The sequence below is a fragment of the Zalophus californianus genome, chromosome 11, assembly GCF_009762305.2.
Source record: "Zalophus californianus isolate mZalCal1 chromosome 11, mZalCal1.pri.v2, whole genome shotgun sequence".
Taxonomy (NCBI): Eukaryota; Metazoa; Chordata; class Mammalia; order Carnivora; family Otariidae; genus Zalophus; species Zalophus californianus.
This window is the reverse complement of record NC_045605.1, coordinates 61733006-61753591: the sequence shown is the minus strand read 5'-3', so window position 1 is coordinate 61753591 and position 20586 is coordinate 61733006. Positions and strand designations below refer to the sequence as shown.

The 20586-nt window shown below is 38.0% G+C and overlaps 1 protein-coding gene across 1 annotated transcript; it reads right to left on the bottom strand.

The window, feature by feature from the left end:
- Positions 1-17439: 17439 nt before the first annotated feature.
- Positions 17440-18387, bottom strand: LOC113914920 (olfactory receptor 56A3). Its single transcript, XM_027580539.1, has one exon. It carries the CDS (start codon positions 18385-18387, stop codon positions 17440-17442), a length of 948 nt encoding a protein of 315 aa, XP_027436340.1.
- Between the last annotated feature and the right edge of the window lie 2199 nt (positions 18388-20586).

The following is a 20586-nucleotide window of genomic DNA, read 5'->3' as shown; positions in this document are numbered from 1 at the left end:
CTCTGTTTTTCCCCATTGAGAATGATATTCACTGTGGGTTTTTCATAGATGGCTTTTATGATATTGAGGTATGTACCCTCTATCCCTATACTCGGAAGAGTTTTGATCAAAAAAGGATGCTATACTTTTTCAAATGCTTTTTCTGCATCTATTGAGAAGATCATGTGGTTCTTGTTCTTTCTTTTATTAATGGATTGTATCACATTGATTGATTTGCGGATGTTGAACCAACCTTTCAGCCCAGGGATAAATCCCACTTGATCGTGCTGAATAATCCTTTTAAAGTACTGTTGGATCTTATTGGCTAGTATTTTGGTGAGAATTTTTGCGTCCGTATTCATCAGGGATATTGGTCTGTAATTCTCCTTTTTGGTGGGGTCTTTGTCTGGTTTGGGAATCAAGGTAATGGTGTCCTTATAAAACAAGTTTGGAAGTTTTCCTTCCATTTCTATTTTTTGGAACAGTTTCAGGAGAATAGGTATTAATTCTTCTTGAAATGTTTGGTAGACTTGCCCTGGGAAGCCTTCTGGCCCTGGGCTCTTGTTTTTTGGGAGATTTTTGATGACTGCTTCAATTTCCTTAGTGGTTATAGGTCTGTTCAGGTTTTCTATTTCTTCCTGGTTCAGTTTTGGTAGTTGATACATCTCTAGGAATGAATCCATTTCTTCCAGATTATCGAATTTGCTGGCATAGAGTTGCTCATAATATGTTTTTATAATTGTTTGTATTTCTTTGGAGTTGTTCGTGATTTCTCCTCTTTCATTCATGATTTCGTTAATTTGGGTCATTTCTCTTTTCTATTTGATATTCTGGCAAAGGGTTTTTCAATCTTGTTAAATCTTTCAAGGAACCAGCTCCTTGTTTCATTGATCTTTTCTACTGTTCTTTTGGTTTCTATTTCATTGATTTCTGCTCTGATCTTTATTATTTCTCTTCTCTTGCTGGGTTTAGGCTTTCTTTGCTGTTCTTTCTCCAGCTCCTTTAGGTGTAGGGTTAGGTTGTGTATTTGAGCCCTTTCTTGTTTCTTGAGAAAGGCTTGTATTGCTATATACTTTCTTCTTAGGACTGCCTTTGCTGCATCCCAAAGATTTTGAAAAGTTGTGTTTTCATTTTCATTAGTTTCCATGAATTTTTTTAATTCTTCTTTAATTTCCTGGTTGACCCATTCATTCTTTAGTAGGATGCTCTTTAGCCTCCCTGTATTTGAGTTTGTTCTGACTTTCCTCTTGTGATTGAGTTTTAGTTTCAAAGCTCTGTGGTCTGAAAATATGCAGGGAATGATCCCAGTCTTTTGGTACTGGTTGAGACCTGACTTGTGACCTAGGATGTGATCTATTCTGGAGAAAGTTCCATGGGCAGTAGGGAAGAATGTGTATTCCGTTGCTTTGGGACGCAATATTCTGAATATGGCTTTGAAGTCCATTTGATCCAGTTTGTGTTTTAAAGTCTTTACTTCCTTGTTGATCTTTTGCTTATATGATCTGCCCATTTCCGTGAGGGGGGTGTTAAATCCCCCACTATTATTGTATTGTTTTTGATGTGTTTCTTTGCTTTTGTTATTAATTGCCTTATATAATTGGCCGCTCCCATGTTAGGGGCATAGATATTTACAATTGTTAGAACTTCTTATTGGATAGACCCTTTAAGTATGATATAGGGTCCTTTCTCATCTCTTATTATAGTCTTTGGTTTAAAATCTAATTTGTCTGATATAAGGATTGTCACCCCAGCTTTCTTTTCGTGTCCATTAGCATGGTAAATGGTTTTCCACACCCTCACTTTCAATCTGGGGGTGTCTTTGGGTGTAAACTGAGTCTCTTGCAGACAGCATATGGATGGGTCTTGTTTTTTTATCCAATCTGATAGCCTGTGTCTTTTGATTGGGGCATTTAGCCCATTTACATTCACGGTAACTATTGAAAGATATGAATTTAGTGACATTGTATTGCTTGTAAAGTGAATGTTACTGTGTATTGTCTGTGTTCCTTTCTGGTCTATGTTGCTTTTATGCTCTCTCTTCGCTTAGAGGACCCCTTTCAATATTCTTGTAGGGCTGGTTTCGTGTTTGCAAATTCCTTTAGTTTTTGTTTGTCCTGGAAGCTTTTTATCTCTCCTTCTAGTTTCAATGACAGCCTAGCTGGATATAGTATTCTTGGCTGCATATTTTTCTCATTTAGTGCTCTGAATATATCATGCCTGTCCTTTCTGGCCTGCCAGGTCTCTGTGGATAGGTCTGTTGCCATTCTAATGTTTCTACCATTGTACATTACATATCTCTTCTCCTGAGCTGCTTTCAGGATTTTCTCTTTGTCTCTGAGACTCGTAAGTTTTACTATTAGATGTTGGGTGTTGACCTATATTTATTGATTTTGAGAGTGGTTCTCTGTGCCTCGTGGATTTTGATGTCTGTTTCCTTCCCTACATTAGGGAAGTTCTCTGCTATAATTTGCTCCAATATACCTTTTGCCCCTCTCTTTCTTCTCTTCTGGGATCCCAATTACTCTAATTGTGTTTCCTCTTATGGTATCGCTTTTCTCTCGAATTCTGCCCTTGTGATCCAGTATTTGTTTATGTCCTTTTTTTCAGCTTCTTTATTTTCCATCATTTGGTCTTCTATATTCCTAATTCTCTCTTCTGCCTCATTTATCCTAGCAGTTAGAGCCCCCATTTTTTATTGCACCTCATTAATAGCCTTTTTGATTTCTACTTGGTTAGATTTTAGTTTTTTTTTAAGATTTTATTTATTTATTTGACAGAGAGGGACAGCGAGAGCAGGAACACAAGTGGGGGAGTGGGAGAGGGAGAAGCAGTCTTCCCGCTGAGCAGGGAGCCCGATGTGGGACTCGATCCCAGGACCCTGGGATCATGACCTGAGGCGAAGGCAGATGCTTAATGACTGAGCCACCCAGGCACCCAGATTTTAGTTGTTTTATTTCTCCAGAAAGGGTTTCTTTAATAACTTCCATGCTTTTTTCAAGCCCAGCTAGTATCTTTAAAATCATTATTCTGAACTCTAGTTCTGACATCGTACTAATGTCCGTATTGAGTGGGTCCCTGGCAGTCGGTACTGCCTCTTGTTCCTTTTGTTGGTGATTTTTTCCGTATTGTCATTTTGTCCAGAGGAGAATAGATGAATGAGAGAACAAAATGCAAACACGGTACCAATGTCCCCAGAAAATATACTCTGAACAAATCAGAAAAGCCTGAAACCGGGGGAACAGAAAGGGAAAGAAAGAAAAAAGAAAAAGAAAGAAAAGACAAAGAAAAAGATAAAAACAAACAAAAGCAGAACAACAAAAAAACAGAAAATGATCAAGTATGATCAGGCTGGTGCATAGATTGGTGCCACACACTAGACTTTGGGCGTATTTTGGTCTGTTAGAAGAAAGTGCATCCCAAAATTTTAAGGAAAGAAAAATTTATATATCTACAAAAATAAGGGTTAATACAATGAAGAGATGGAATATGACTGTAAAGATGAAAATTATAAAAGATTTTATAAAAGGAATTGATAAGATAAGTTGTTTGAAAAAAGAAAGAAGAGTATTTAGAAAAAAAAGGGAGAGAATGTGATCAGCCAGGAGACTAAAACAAAGGCATACACTAGAGATTTAGGGTATATTCTGATCTGTTAGAAGAAACTGTATCTCAAAATTTTAAATAGAGAACCACTTACATATATATGCCAAAAAAAAGGGTAACTACTATGAAGGATAAAATATGACTCTAAAAATGAAAAATAAAAAATGTTTTTTAAAAAAGGAGTGATAAGATGGTTGAAAAAGGGAAAAAGAAAAATTCGAAAAAAAAAGTTAAAAAAATTAACTTTGAAAAGCTAAAGAATCATTGGAAAAAAGCTATGAATTCTATGTGCAGTATTCCCCTAGTGCTGGAGTTCTGCCATTCTCATTGATCGTTAAACTTGGTCTTGGCTGGCTGTTCTTGCTGATCTTCTGGGGGAGGGGCCTGTTGCCGTGGTTCCCAAATGTCGGCCAAAGGCAGAATTGCCCAGCCCTTGCCCGGTCCGGGCTAAATAATCTGGTCGGGTTTGCTCTTGGGAGCTTTTGTTCCCTGCAAGCTTTCCCTTTGGCTTTGGAGGAGGAGAGTGAAAATGGCGGCCTCCCAATCTCCGCCCCCGAGGAGCAGAGAAGTTGGACCCCCAATCCTCAGTGCACCCCCAGAGAAAAGCAATCACTCCCGTCTCCCCGGTTTCTGGCTGCACTCCGTGCTCACCCTGCCTGTGTCCAAGTGTTTCTATCTCTGCCACATGACCCCGTGTGCAGTCTCCAAACCCAGCAGTTCCTTGCGGGGCGCTCCCATGCTGCTCCTCCCAGGGGAGGAAGGGGAGTCTCCCCGGATCTGCCACTTGTTGGGTCCCTGCTGGAAGAGCAGTGGCCCGACTGTGCTGCGGATCACAGTTTATGGCAACCCTGAGCTGAGAGTCTGCCCCTCGGCTCCATCTCTGCAGCTGGCTTCCCTGCTCTGATACCTGGGAGCTCTGTGACACTCAGGCACCCCCGGTCTTTCTGTGACCCCGAGGGTCCTCAGACCATACTGTCCCACGAGGGTTCCACCCCCACTTAGCCACTGGAGCGACGTTCCTCAGCGGAGCCAACTTCTCGAAGTTCCAATTTTGTGCTCTGTGGCTCTATCGGTTGCCAGAGCGGGCAACGGAGGCCCCCTCCCCCGCCGTCTATCCTCCCGAATATCATCTTGGATTCACTTTTCCACACCTCCTACCTTCCAGAAAGTGGTCGCTTTTCTGTTCAGAGAGTTGTTGCTATTCTTTTCTTCGATCTCCTGTTGAGTTTGTAGGTGTTCAGAATGGTTTGATCCCCATCCAGCTGAATTCCCAGGACCAGAGAAAATCCAGGTCTCCTACTCCTCCGCCACCTTGCCTGCCCTCTGACTGATCTTATCTCATTATTTTAATTAGAATAACCTAATAACTGAGATTGGTTGATATGCCATTTAGTCATTTGGGATTTCCATGCTGTGAATTTTATGTTGACATTTCTTGCCTTTTGTTTTCTTTGCCTTTTGTTTGTCTTAATTTTTGTTTTTCTTGTGTATTTACAAAATCTTGCATTTTTAAATACGAGAGCCCCTTTCTGGCTAGATATTGCTAATATCTCCCTTAATCTGTCATATGGTAAATTTTAATGTATGCTATCCAGTTGTCAGTAAAAATTCTTCAATTTGATCAAGTGAAACTCTATTTTTCTATGAAAAGATTTTCTCTGGAACATTCCACAAGATCACAAAAGGTGCTTTTGTTTGTTTCTTTTTAATTTATTAAAAACAGTGCATTATGTTTTATACTTATGTATTTATATCTGTTTGTGGTTTATACTGTCAAAAGTAAGGAGTGGTATTATATTACATGCACTCCTATGGTCCCAACAACTGTGAAAATATGAAATAGTGTCTTGTCATTTTTATAATTATCTTCTACTTTGAACCCCCCCAGCATCTCAGCACTACTCTGAGCACTCTCATGGTGTATCCTAGAACTCCCCATGTTCCATCAAGTGTGGGTTACTGCCAATAGAGTGGGGTCCATCAGTGCCAGGCTCCAGTGTATGGTCTGAAACTTTTTTGTTTTGTTGGTGGAGGTGCTGTTAGGGATATTACATATTTTTGAATAATTCCTCTTTATATAGTGTTAAGTAACTTTATTTTTCCCCATATAGAGATAAATGATTGATCCTTTCCCCACGGATTTGAGATGTCAACTTTATTATATACAAATTTTCATGCACACATTGGTTGTGTTTCTGTTCCATCATTGGCTTCTGTTCCATCATTGACTTTACTTTCAGCAATCCCACATTATTTTTATTACTAGTGCTTTGTAATATGTACTATAATATTGCAGGGTGAGTTTTCTATTGAATTTGATCCAAACATTTTTAGGGTGTTTTGTATGCAGATTTTTATTAGAAAGGGAAACCCTCTTACATTGTTGATGGGAATGCAGAGTGGTGCAGCCACTCTGGAAAATGATATGGAGGTTCCTCAAAAAGTTAAAAACAGAACTACCCTATGATACAGCCATTGCACTACTAGGTATTTCCCCAAAGGATACAAAGGTTCAATAGGTGATGGGGATTAAGGAGAGCACTTGTGATGAGCACTGAGTGTTGTTTGTAAGTGTTGAATCACTAAATTGTACACCTGAAACTAATATTACACTGTATGTTCACTAGCTGGAATTTAAATAAAAACTTGAACAAGAAAAAGGAAAATTTAAAAATCTGAGCAAAACAAACAGCCCCAGACATATTTGTTACAGGGCACTGTCTTCCAAGTTTCTTGGAGTGAAGCAAACCTGTAACAATCCGTGGCCCTACAGGAAAACTGAACCAATATGAGCACATTTAAAAAACTGGGTTTATCCAGGTTGGTTTTCCTTAACATTATACTGTGAACATTCCCCATATCATTAAAATATCTTTGAAATCTCAAAGGTATATAAATATTTTATTTTTAAAATTTTTATTATGTTCAGGTAGGCAACATATAGTACATCATTAGTTCTTGATGTAGTGTTCAATGATTCATTAGTTGCATAAAACACCCAATGCTCATCACCACATGTGCCCTCCCTACTACCCATATATTTTAAAATCAGTGTCACTTTTGCCAGATTCTACTGGTTGTGAGTGAATCACTGGAACCAGCTGAGATTCAGCAGGAGGGAACTGGCCTGGACTTCTCTCTATGACAAGTGTAAAAGAATGTGTGGCCATCATTAAATCCTCTATACATGATGTTAATTTTTCTCCATGATTTTTGTTTATTACTAAAATTCCTTTATTTCTGATTTGCTCTTGTTTCTATCTCCATCCTTTTATTTTCCACTTCAACTCCCCAAAATACCACAAACATACATCAGAATCTCAGAGTCTGTTTGGGAATCCACCTAAGGCAGTAAGTGATCTGCACATAGCCTTTAGAATGGACTCTATTCCTCCAACATCACAATATCTAGGTGTTTACATTTTTTTTTTTACTAATTTGCCCCTCTCTAATACCTTTCAAGCTGCAGTCTTGCTTATTAAAAATTAATGAGCAGTCTTCATTTCTATTTCTTCAAGTATATTCCATTTCTTTAATACCCCATGTGACTCTTATTAGACCAAATTTGCATTATTACATCCTTGCATATTATCTTTTACAATTCCTCCTCCCTCTTTCTGTATCTTCTGACCATTATCTAACAGGACTAGGAAATTTTCTTGGCCTTATCCAGCTCATTAATATGCTACTCAACTGCATTTTTTCAGCTTTCACTCATCCACTGACTGCTTTATATCAACTGTTTTATTTCATTTATTTTTTATTTTTTTATTATGTTCATTTAGCCAATTATAGTACATCATTTGTTTTTGATGTAGTGTTCAACAATTCATTAGTTACATATAATACCCAGTGCTCATCACAACACGTGCCCTCCTGAACTATTTTATTTTTGAAAACAATTAATTCTTGGGGAACCTGGGTGGCTCAGTTGGTTAAACGTCCAACTATTCATTTCAGCTCAAGTCATGATCTTGGGGTCATGAGATCAAGCCCTGCAGCAGGCTGCATGCTCACATGGGAGTCTGCTTGAGATTCTCTCTTTCCCTCTGCCCCTCCAGATTCATGCTCTCTCTTTCTCTCTAAATAAAATAAATAAATAATAATAAATAAATAAATAAATAAATAAATAAATAAAATCTTTACAAAAAGAATTAGGTCTTTATTATAAGTGAATGTAGCAACTTCATATTTCTGATATCCATTATTAAGTCTCTGAAGACATTAATGCTTTGATTTATCTAATAAATACTTACATTGTGCTTACATGCTAAGCATTATTAATTTATCCTTAATTGTTATTCTTTCTAGCCCATTAATTCTGATTGTTATGATATGGTTGTTCATTTCATTGCCTTTTTTCCATAGTATTATTATTTTCTTATTTTATATCCTGTATGCATATGTCCCTGGGACAATAAGTAGCTCCTGTAGAAAATATACATGGGAGTAAGGGAAGAGAGGAAGATTAAGTTCTAGGCTGCAAATCCTCCAGGTGGGTTTTGTGATCTTCACCTCAGAGAAAGTTTATTACTATCTGGGCTTTAAAATTTCTTGTTTCCTACACCCTAGGTAAACCAGCCCCTCAAGGTAACCCTGCATTATCCCTGCTCCAGCATTACTCCTGTCCAGAAATTATTCAGTGAAATTTGTGAAATTGCATAGACCCTAGCTGGGACAAAAAAGGGTCTTCTCAGTGCTTACAAGTACCTGGCCATGACAAATCCTCTGCAGTTTTTTTCCTACTCAATAACTTCATGGTTGCTAAAGGTATTCTCAAGGGAAAGTATGGGAGAAACAAAGGAGCAACTAAAATCTCTCTCCTTCATCCAGTTTTATATATGAGTGTATGTGTGTGTGTGTGTGTGTGTGTGTGTGTGTGTGTGTATCTGTATCCGAGTATTTTTTTTTTTATTTCTTGTTTTATTTGTTTGTTAACTCGTTGATTATTTAGTAGCATGTAAAACCTCTAGGTATTTGTGTATTTTTCCATGTTTTTACTTGTGATGGTTTTCTAAGTTCATACCATTTTCACTGGAAATTGATATCATCTCAGTCTGATTAAATTTATTCAGACGTGTTTTGTGGTCTAATGTGTGATCTATCCTGGATAAAGGTGCATGAGCACTGGAAAAGAATGTGTATTCTGTTGGGTTTTTTTGGGTGGGGGTTGGAATGTTCTGTATATATCTCCTATGTCCATCTGATCCAGTGTGTCATTCAAAGACATTGTTTCCTTATTGATTTTCTGCTTGAATGATCTATCCATTGATGTAAGTGGGGTGTTAAAATCGCATACTATAATTGTATCACAATCAGTGTCTCCCTTTATGTTCATCAATATTTGCTTTATGTATTTTAGTGCTTCAGTGTTGTGTATATAGATATTTACAATTGTTATATTTTCTTGGATTGATCCCTTTCTCATTATGTAATATTCTTCTTCGTCTCTTGTTACAGTCTTTGTTTTAAAGTCTATTTTATCTGATATAAGAATTGTAACCCTGGGTTTTTCTTGGCTTCCATTTGTATGGTAAATGGTTTTCGGTCCTTTACTTTCAGTCTGCATGTGTCTTTAGGTCTGAAGTGAGTCTCTTATAGGCAGCATATAGATGGGTCTTGTTTTTTTAATCCATTCTGCCACTTTATGTCTTTTTATTGTAGTATTTAGGCCATTCACATTTAAAGTAACTATTGATAGGTTTGTACTAATTGCCGTTTTGCTCATTTTTGTTTGTTTGCTTATGTTGTTCTTCTCTGTTTTTTTTTTTGTTTTTTTTTTTATTTTGGTTTGTTTTTGTCTCCTCATGCTCTCTGCCTTTGTAATTGATGATTTTCTGTAGGGCTATATTTGGTTTTCTTTTTATTTATTTATTTTTTGCCTATTTATTAACAGGTTTTGGGTTTGTGGTCCCCGTAAGGTTCAAATAAAACATCCTAAGTATATTGCAGTCTGTATTAAGTTGATTACATGGTCAAATAGAATATGTTTCATTGTGTTTTTTTCCTTTGAATATATCAGTACTTTGAATATATTATAACCCTGTGCTGGCCTGCAACATTTCTGCTGAGAAATCAGCTGATAGTCTCATGGGATTTCTGTTGTATATAACTTTTTGTTTCTTTTTTGCTGATTTTAAAATTCTCTCTTTATCTTTATCCTTTGATATTTTAATTATTATGTGTTGTGGTGTGAACCTCCTTGGGTTCATCTTGTTTGGAGCTCTCTGTGCTTCCTGCACCTGGATCTCTATTACCTTCCCTAGCTTAGGGAAGTTTTAGCTATTTCTCCAAATAAATTTTCTGTCCCCTTTTCTCTCTTCTTATGCTGGGACCCCTATAATGTGATTGTTTATTTGGCTATTGTTGTTCAAGAGATCCATTAACCTATCCTCATTTTTTCAAATTTCTTTTTCTTTTCCTCTTCAACTTGGGTGATTTCTGTCCATTATCCTGTCTTCCAGACTGCTGATCCTTTCTTATACATCCTTTAATGTACTGTTGATTCCCTCAGTGTATTTTTCACTTCAGTTACTGTATTCTTCAGCTTGGATTTTTTTTTAATAAGTATTTCCTGTTTCTTTGTTGAAGGTCTCACTGAGTTCTTCCACTCTTCTCTCAAGACCTGTATCCATCTTTATGATCATTACTTTATACACTTTATCAGGCATACTGCTTTACTCTCTTTCAATCAGTTATTTTTCTGAGGTTTTATCTTATTCTTTCTTCTGGATCATTTTCCTCTGTGTCCCAATTTTCTTTGACTTCAATGTTTGTTTCTATGAATTAGATGGAACAGCTACTTCTCTTAAACTTGAAGGAATAGCCCTATGTATGGTCATCTTCTGTGTGGCCCATGTGTGCTTGGTTACTAGCTGGCTGGAGCTGTGGCTGTTGTGGGCTGGGAATTGGGGAGGACTCCATGCTGGGGCTGCATGGTGGGATGGCCACAGCTGAAGTGGGCATGGTTTGGGATGGTCCTAAGGCTGTCTGTTCAGAAGGAAATCAGGCAGGACAGATGAAGCCAAGTGGGTGCAGGCTGAGAGGTTCCCAGGGCCTTATGAGGAGGGCAACATGTTAGAACAGCTGAAGTGGAAGTGGGTGTAAACCAGAGCATTGAACAACTCTATTCAGAGGGGTCCCTGGCAGAGCTGCTGGGCTGCTGAGGTCTGAAGGTGGGCTATGGGATGTCAAGTCCTGGGATGTTCTATGCAGGGGGTGCCCAGGCTGGACCACTATAGCTTACGTGGGCATGAGCTGAGGAGTTTTCTGTGCAATGGGTACCAAGGCAGGATAGCTGAAGGTGGATTGGGTGGAAGCCTGTGTGTCTTGGGGCTTTCCACACTGAAGGCACTCTGGTAAGACAGCTGTAGCTAAAGCAGATGCAGTCCAGGATGTCCTGGGGTACTCAGCACAGGGACACCCTGTTGGAGTGGCTGGATCTGAATCTGGTGTGGGTGGGAGTGTCCCAGGGAACTCTGTGCAGGGGGTGTCCTGATGGGGTGGCTGGAACCAAGGCAGGCACAAGATGAATAATGGCACATATCTATCATTATAATATCATACAGAGTATTTCCATTACCCCCCAAATCCTCTGTGCCCTGCCTACATCTCTCTCCATCACTCCCCCTCCCTCATCCAGGAACCTCTGATCTTTTTATTTTCTCCATAATGTTGCCTTCTTCAGAATGTTGTATAGATGGAATTATATAGTATGTAGCCTTTTCACACTGCCTTTTTTCACTCAATAATATGCATTTAAAGTTCCTCTATGTCTTTTCATGGTTTGATAGCTCATTTATTTTTAGGCCTAAATAGTATTCCATTGGATGTATCTCAGTTTATTTATCCATTCACCTACTGAAGGACACCTTGGATGCTTGTGCATTTTGGCAATTATGAATAAAGAATCCTTGTGTAGGTTTTGTGTGGAAATACATTTTCAACTTCTTTGTGTAAAAACCAAGGAGTGCACTTGCTGGATCAAATGGTAAAAGCATGTTTTGTTTTGTAAGAAACCACAAAATCATCTTCTAAAGTCGCTGTAGCAATTTGCAATCCCACCAGTAATGAATGAGAGTTCCTGTTGCTCTACATCCTTTCCAGCATGTGCCATTGTCAGTGCTTTTGATTTTGGCCATTCTAATAAGTGTATAATTGTATCTCATTGTGGTTTTAACTTGCATTTCCCTGATGACCTATGACATAGAGCAACTTTCCATATTTTTTTTTTCATTTATGCATCTTTTTTGGTGAAGTGTATGTTCTGTGTGTTCTTTGCAAATATTTTCTTCCAGTCTATGACTTATCTTCTCATTCTCTGGACATTGATTTTCTGAGTGAAAATTTAATTTAATTTAACTTAATTATATTTTAAATATTTATTTATTTATTTATTTATTTGAGAGTGAGGGAGAAGAAAAGATCACATGAGCAGGGGTAGGGGCAGAGGGAGAGGGAGAAGGAGGAAGCAGACTCCCTGAGCATGGAGCCCAGTAACAGGGCTCCTTCTCAGGACCCTGAGGTCATGACCTGAACTGAAATCAAGAGTTGGACCCTTAGCCGACTCAGCCATCCAGGTGCCCTGGAGGTTTTAATTTTAATGAAGTACAGTTTATCAGTTCTTTCTTTCATGGATTGTGTCTTTGGTGTTGTATCTAAAAAGGCATCACCATATCCAAGGTCATCTAGGTTTTCTCCTATGTTACTTTCTAGGACTTTCATAGTTTGGCCTTTTATACTGAGATCCATGATCCATTTTGAGTTAATTTTTTTGTGAAAGGTGCAAAGACTTTGTCTTGATTTATCTATCTATTCATTTATTTATTTGCAGATGGCTGTCCAGTTATTCCAGCATTGTTTGTTGATGACCTGCCTGTGCTTTTATATTGAAAGTGAATTTCTTATTAACAGCATATAGATGAGACTTGCTTTTTTTTTCCTCCTTCCAAATCCCATATGCCTATTTGTGCTTTTTGTTTGGATTATTTAGACCAGGGTTTCTCAGCTTGTAATGACAGTTTGTTCAGATAGGTTTTGTGTGTTTGTGTGTGAGTCTGTCCTATATATTGTGGGATATTTAACAGCATTCATGGCCCCTACTTACTAGTTGTCAGTAGCACCATACACCCTGACTTATCTCTATCTCCACAGTTGTAATGAGCAAAAATGTCTCTAGACATTGCCAAATGTGTCCTGGGGACCAAAATTGCCACCCCTTCCTGAGCCACTGATTTAACCATATACATTTGCTATGTTGATGTGATTAATGCCCACTCATGGCTTCTTTTACTCTATATGACAGAGCAGTTGCAACAGACTATATGACCTTAAAAAGCTCGGCTTTTTAAAGGAAATTTCTGCTGCTGTCAGTGGTAGTTTTTCTACCACTTGCATCTTTCTCTTAGCACAGTCAACCTTCTAATATTATTCTACTCCATGTATAAAATACAAATTCATAAAAGTTTGCTTCCATTTCACCCCTTCTTATCATTCTTCCATTTTTACCATGCATTTTATTTCTACATATTTTATAAACCCTAGTACATTTTCACTATGTTTTGCTCCTCTACTTTGTCTCTGTCTATGCCTTTAATTACCAAGTACACAAATACTAGATTAGATAACACTATTTCGTCAGTCATCAGGTCACTCTACATTGTTTTCAGCATTATTTCTTTCCATTTTTTAGTTTAAAGAGTACATTTCTATGCCTTTCATCTCCACTCACCCCCACACATACACTGTGAAATCTGCTATAAAAGCCCATGTCTAGGCAGTACCTCTTTTTTAAAAATTAAAACATTCACTAAAGTCATAGAGCATTGCCAGGAAGCTCACCTTCATATATACAAAATAAAGCTCAGAACATTCAAGCAAGACTTACAATTACATAGAAAGAAAATGTAAAGAGATGTAAAATGTAAAAGAAAATATAAACAAATATTTCATTAATAAGCAGAAAGTTTGAAAACTCTCTCTGACAAAGGACAGTGGGTCCTGAGTCCTGGAATTAGATTGCTACTCTTTTCCTAGGTTCTACCAGATGCAGCAAGATCTGAACTTATATGAATTGTTTCAGCTTTTCCTCATGTGACACCTAATTTAGGCATGCTGGAATAATAAAGTAATTATTTGATTAATATTTTGGAATGCAGGGGTCTTGAGTTATTTTAGTATTATTAGTATTGAGTTATCATTTCTATTGGACTACACTGTGATAAGTTTTCTCTGGATTGTGCCTGTTTTTAATGAAGGACCTTCTGTTTTTCAGACCCAATATCTTCAGTTAATACAATTGTGTTACTTCTTTGGCTCAAACTGAAGTTCCTATTACAATATTCTGTCTAGACCTTCAAATCCTATTCTAGATTTGGGTCCTGACTTTCTGCCAAGTGGCCACCTTCTCAGAACTCTACCTTAGCTTCTCTTTGGCTATGTCCTTCTTGGATCTCTGTCTCACCCAGGCACAGACCCTTTGCACTTATAAACATGGACCTTGCCTGTCTTGCTCACTACTGCAACCCTAGCACCTTAACAAGGATTTGTCTATATTAGGTGTGAATGCATATTTTGCAGATAATGTGATGTTACCTGTAAGCCTAAAGGGTCATGACCATTCTCTGTATGTGCTCTGCATTGTTCTCTTGGCCCAATATCCAGTGTCAGTTGGGTCTGCCCTCAGATATCTGTCTCACTTTATCAGGTCATTGAAGGAAGGGTCAAAGGGTAATGTGTGAGTAAACTGAAAAGTCTTCCCAAGAAAGTCTGAGCTTTAACATTTAACATTTCCTAGATATGGCTATTTGGTTTGAAGAGACTGATTTCCTACTCATATGTTTTACTGAATAATTATAACACTTTCACTATTAAACATTCCATGTAAAATATATTTTATTAAAATAATAGAGCACAAAATAAATATTCATATGTATATGTAAATAGTGTTAAGAATAGTTTAAAGAATTACAAAGTATGATTATTATCATCTACCTTTGGAGTAACCTTTGACACTAACCCCTAGCACTAATATTCTTGCCTTATCATGAGTAAAGTCTCTATTTACATATTTACATATTTACATATTTCCTTAGGTTCTGTGACTTCCAAGGTTTATACATGGCTCTATTTCAAATCTGTTGCTGCAGGATTTGAGGGCCATGTGTTGTAAGAAGCCAAAAAAATGAGCCTTCTCTTATTTTACTCTTCTCACATTAATGCTAGGACATAAACACTCATGTAATGTAGCATGTTAGGACAAAGACATTATTATTCATCCTCTAAAACACTGCCTTCCTTTTCTTCATGTGGAAGAACATAAAGAGAAAAATCACAGCCATGAAGAAAGAATTTGGCTTTAGCTCTTTTCCAAGAAGGATACATTTTTCCTCAATTCAATTGCTCTCCTACTCATTTTTCATTTGCCTTTGAAGCCATATATCTAGTGCTGATCTGATCCATACAGCACCTACTAGCCACATGTGGCTATTAGGCACCTGAAATGTGATCGTCCTGAGTGAAATGTATCATAAATGTAAAACACACACTGGATTTTGAAGACCGAGTACACAAAAAGAATGTAAAATATGTTATTAGTACATTTTCCTATATGTATTATGTGTTGAAATTATAATGTTTTAGATATATTGGATTCAGTAAAATACATCATTAGGATCAATTTAACTTTTTATATTTTAAGGTGGCTGTTAAAACATTTAAAATTAAGTGTGTGGCTCACATTGGACAGCACTGTTTTAGAAGAGATCCTTTTTTGTATCAGTTATTATTGGGATAAAGCTGTTGTTAATCTGTACACCTGTTTAGGAAATGAACCTGTCAATACCGCTTTTTTGTGTTAATACTGTTTTGATGGGAGCCATAAGTGTGTAAAAGTTGCATATAAACACAACAATGCAAAGCTTTCAAAAATATGTGTTTTAAATATAAAGATCTTACCAGTCTATTTTGGGAGACAAGACTTGTGTCAAATTTTCTCATTCTTGGGTGGTATATGCTTTAAATCCTGATGTAGCCCTTTCTGTGAATTCCATGTTTAAGTTTTCTAACAGCTAACTGGGGAGATCTGGGTTTGTTGTACAATGTGACCGTGGTAGAGATTAGTCCTGAAGGTTTTTAGTCTCTTGATGAGTAGATGTTAATATATGATAGTGTTAAAACTGGTAGACTTTTAATATTCCCTAAGAGATTGTAGCTTAAATTTACCTTAGCATATTATATCTTCATATTTATAAGACCTTCCTATTGCTATTACGCACACTTTAAACCAAGTCATTTTTTCTTATGTTGAAATGTGTGAGAGAATGAGATTTTGGGGAATTCTTTTTGAGGTACCAAAGAAAAAGGGCATCTATGGTATGAGCCTAATTGGATCTGGACATTCTGTTTTTACTTTTGAGAAATATATTATTCCCAGTTCAAATGCTGATTATGTGCTTTTAGCTATTGCTTCTTAATTATATGAGTATATGTTTATTACTTAAATGTAGCTCACAGTGATATCCAGGAGCAGAGAAATGAAATACCAAGTTATTGTTCTTCACTGTGAGATAGAGAAGACAAAGAAAGAGACAGAGTTTTGCTGAATGAAAGCTTAATTAGTTCAAGGATGAATCAGTGAGGGGTGTAAGACCCAGATTTTGGTGAGACTATTAGTATTGGACTGTTGAGAGATTTTCCTTCCATGGTCAAACAAGGAAACACACTTATAAGCTGTTATTGAAGCACAAAATCTTATATTTAGAAAGAATCTTCTAAAACAAGTTATTCCCTCTTCTGAGGTGTAGCAGATGAGTAATATGACACACAATGAGAACACCTCATTTGTTCCCTAGAAACAACGTTTTTTGTGGTAATTGTGCAAGGCTTACAGTTCAGACATTTAACTCTGTATCTAGTGGTTTCTTATATTATCAGGTACATTACTCCCTATAAGTACCTTGTTCCATTTCTCACTCTCATATTTGTATTCCCCCCTAATCAAACTTTGGGTTCCTAACAGCAACGATATTCTATTCTTGTGTCTTAATAGCTAACAGAATTCCTAGGACACAAAGTGTGCTTAGAAATGGTCCAATTAATATGAAAACAATGTTCAGGGGTTATGTTTTCCATATTTTAGTTATTATTACTAAATCATATATTATAATCCATAAACAATCTTTAACTCATTAGCAGAGCTATGTGTGCATACCATAAACTATGGAAGCCTGGATCCAAAGATAAATGTCCAAAGCACAAACCCATTGGTGAGAACTTAGGAGTCTCTTGAATCTAGTTAAACTCATTGCTAATTGTTGCACAAATGAGAAATCTACACAAAAACCCTCTCCTCTTCTCATGCCCATTTCCTATTGTCCACCCAATTGCAGACCCAGTTACAGACCAGTAGCAACATTCCATCATTCAGGACTGAAATTTCACTGCTATTCTTTGTCTCCAATATGTTCCCTTCCATGGAAATAAGAATAAGAATGCATCATATTATACAACTTTACCCCAAAGTACCCATACTTGTATATTCACTAATGTAAATTCATAACATATTAGCAGCTATATATTTAGGAACATAAATTTCTCACTTTATAAAGAACCTACTTGAGGGAACCCCAGTATTTTGTCAAAACAGGAGAATATGTATGGGAAAAGCAAAAGAGGTTAAAGATATTGTTAAAGGAGAAATGAAAGGGAAATTATGACACTTAAGTTTATTTAGGAAGAAACAATATCCAATTTACCCATTTTGAGATTGTAACTCATAGATATGAATTTCTGCCCACTCACCCATTGTTGATTCAAAACTCATCCTATATTAGGGATGCAGAGATCCAGTTGTCCTCACTACCACCCCCTATTCAGTAATCTCTGGATTCCTTGCTTGATCTCCTGAGTTCGCACTCCATAAACAATGGGGTTGAGGGCTGCAGGGATGACATGGTGGAGAACATTGAGCAAGACTGGCACATCAGGGGAAACCTTCTTCTTCACCACATGAGTGAGCACAAAGACCAGAAGGATGGTGCTGAAGAAGAGGATAAGGATGAAATGGGAGCCACACGTGCTCAGGGCCTTGGCCACAGCACCCTCTGCCCTGAGTCTCAGCACAGCTCGAAGGATGAGGCTGTAGGAGAGGAAGATGAGGATGAGATCAGATCCTAGCAGTGTCCAGCCTCCAGCAAACTGGTAGAGGCGATTGATGGTGACATCATCACAGGAGAGCCTGGAGACAGACATATTGGCACAGATGCAGTTCTCAATGACATTTCTCCCACAGTAATTGAGTCGGGATGATAGAATGGGGATAGGCACTGTAGAAATAATATTCCTGGCCAAAATAAAAATGGCAGCCTTGGCTACAAATTGGTCAGTGATGATGGATGGGTACCTCAGTGGGTGGCAGATGGCTACATAGCGGTCATAGGCCATGACCATGAATGTGCAGGACTCCATGGCAAGGAAGCAATTCATGATGTACATCTGAAGGAAGCAGGCATAGAAGCTGATGGACTTGAGGTCAAACCAAAAGATGGCTAGGACCTTGGGAATGACAGTGAGGCAGAGCACGATGTCCAGTAGGGAGAGGATGCTGAGCAGGTAGTACATGGGCTCATGCAGAGAGGCCTCCATCCGGATGGTGATCAGAAGAATACCATTTGCCCCCATGGCCAGAAGGAAGAGGAGGCTGAGGGGCAGGGAGAAAGAAAGCTGCCAGCTGGAGGACCTGACAAAACAATTCAGGATGAAGTCTGAAACCTCAATGGAGATGTTGCCATTTGGGTGTACTGTCATCTTTTGTCATATATTTCTATAGTTTTAATGATCTGTAAAAGTAAAGTAAAAATTAGCTACTGACTCAAGACACATGAATGTAGAAGAATTTGCTTCACTTGGGTGAAACCCGTGAGTCCTAGGAGGTCATCTAGAGCCATGTGAATTTTCGTGTTCACCCTTTGTGCCATCCTGCTCAGGTATTACTATCACTAAGCAGTATAGAGGAGTGAGGTAATATGGTTCATTTATACATTTTTGATTTGTTTAAGTTCTATTTTTAAGAGAACTGTTATGTCTTTGCAGCAACTAAAGAGAAGGAGAAAATTACTTAGAAAACTACTTTGTGACAGGTGAGTCTCTAAATTTGTACTTCAAGATTTGTACTTCTAAATTTGTTTCTTCATTTTTGTATTTTGTTCTTTCATGACTACCTAGACTCACACATTACAATTTAACTATAATAACATGCAGAAATAAGTAGCAGAGTCTGGCACAAAGTAGGAACTCAGGTACATGTTCCTAGTTCTCCATGACATCACGGTTCTGAGTTTTCAGCTATAGCTGGCTTTAAAGATTAAAAATATTATACCCTGGCTTTAACATTAGTTAATTTTCATTTTGTCTAAAAAGTCATTTTAATTTGGTGGGAAGGGATCCTGCCAAATAATTGCCAATAAATCTTCATATATGTAGGATTCTTAACTCAGGGAAGTAACAACATATAAGTAGAATGTGCAAAAGCACATAGGTATGTGGGAGCCATACATGTCATTGACAAGTTGAATATTGATTATATTCATTGCAATAGTGTGAGAATGATGAAGTCTACCTTTAAAGTTCTTTCATCCCCTTTCTCTTTCCCTTTCTGTTTTCAATATAATGATCCAGCTCTCTTGTCTAGTGATTATGCTTTGCTTTTGTGGAGTGGCTCACAGAGACTGGGAGATGCTGCACATGCTGGAAGTCATGAAGATAAAAACCCATAGAAAAATAATATCCAGTCTTGAGTTGGTGACCAAGGGACCTTCTCTTGTCTTGGGCACTATGTTCATTAAACTCTTCCTTTCTTTCAACTTTTCTTGTTGGATACATTCACTTGTATATTTGAGATATAACTAATATCATCTGCTTAGCCCAGACCTTGCCACAATGACCCTCAGCATGTACAACCTCATACCCCTAAATTTGAAATACTCCCTCTAATCACCACTTTGATCACTTACATTTTGTCTTTTGATCTTGCTCATTGCATCCTCTGATCCTGCTCTGCAAAATTCTGACATTTAATTCTTACAAGTCAGAGCCCCAAATCACACCATGTCCAAGAATCTTCTCTTCTTCCATTTCAGAGTATTCTTGGGAGGAATTAGGAATTCATTGCATGGAAGGAGGGAAAATCTTGAAATGAACTTTGGAGGGTACAGCCAAATGGAAGAAATGGCAGTCCAACAAACATTGAACAACCTACTCAGCCCTAGAAGTAGAACATCTGAGACCATATATGTCCTTTTCCCCCTCCCATTTCAATCTTGGATTGCAATCAGAGCTAGGCAATGCTTCTCTGGAACCATCCAGCAAAAGATCCTAAAAGGCAAAATGATGGCAAAAGGGAAGGCCTCAGAGCACAGATTCTCACATGTGACTCCTGACCTGAGATAGGATGCAGTCTCTACTACCCCATTTTCAGACTATTTCAGCCATACTGACAGGAATGGAAGAGAGCACATACCTGGACTGAAGAGGAACATCTACCCCATGTTCTGGCTAATCTTGGTATAGCTGACTCTCAGGCACCCTCTAACCAGACTCACCTACAGAGGATGTGAGAAGGGGGCAGGCCCCACTGATATTGGAGTTCTGGCTAGTTCCTGAAATATCTGATGTAGTTATAACTCCAGAGCCTCAGGGACTTTGCCCTCTGGGAACTTCTCCATCCCTACTCCTTGGGCCTAAGATGCCCTCCTGGGACAGACAGGCAGGCAGGTGTGAGAAGGAAATGATTTTCTTTCTCCCTAAAAGTAAGGAGATCTGTTAATCCAGTCCCACATTGACTGTGTGTTTGTAGGCAGTTAGTCTCCTGGGTGTAGGCGTGTTATATCCATCTATCCATTTTCACACTCGTGTACACATGCAACTCAGTGCCTTCCAAGGGTCCAATAAGCTCACTCAGAAGTTCTGATAGGCTTCCTGCACATAATTTTTAAATAAGCCTTCCCA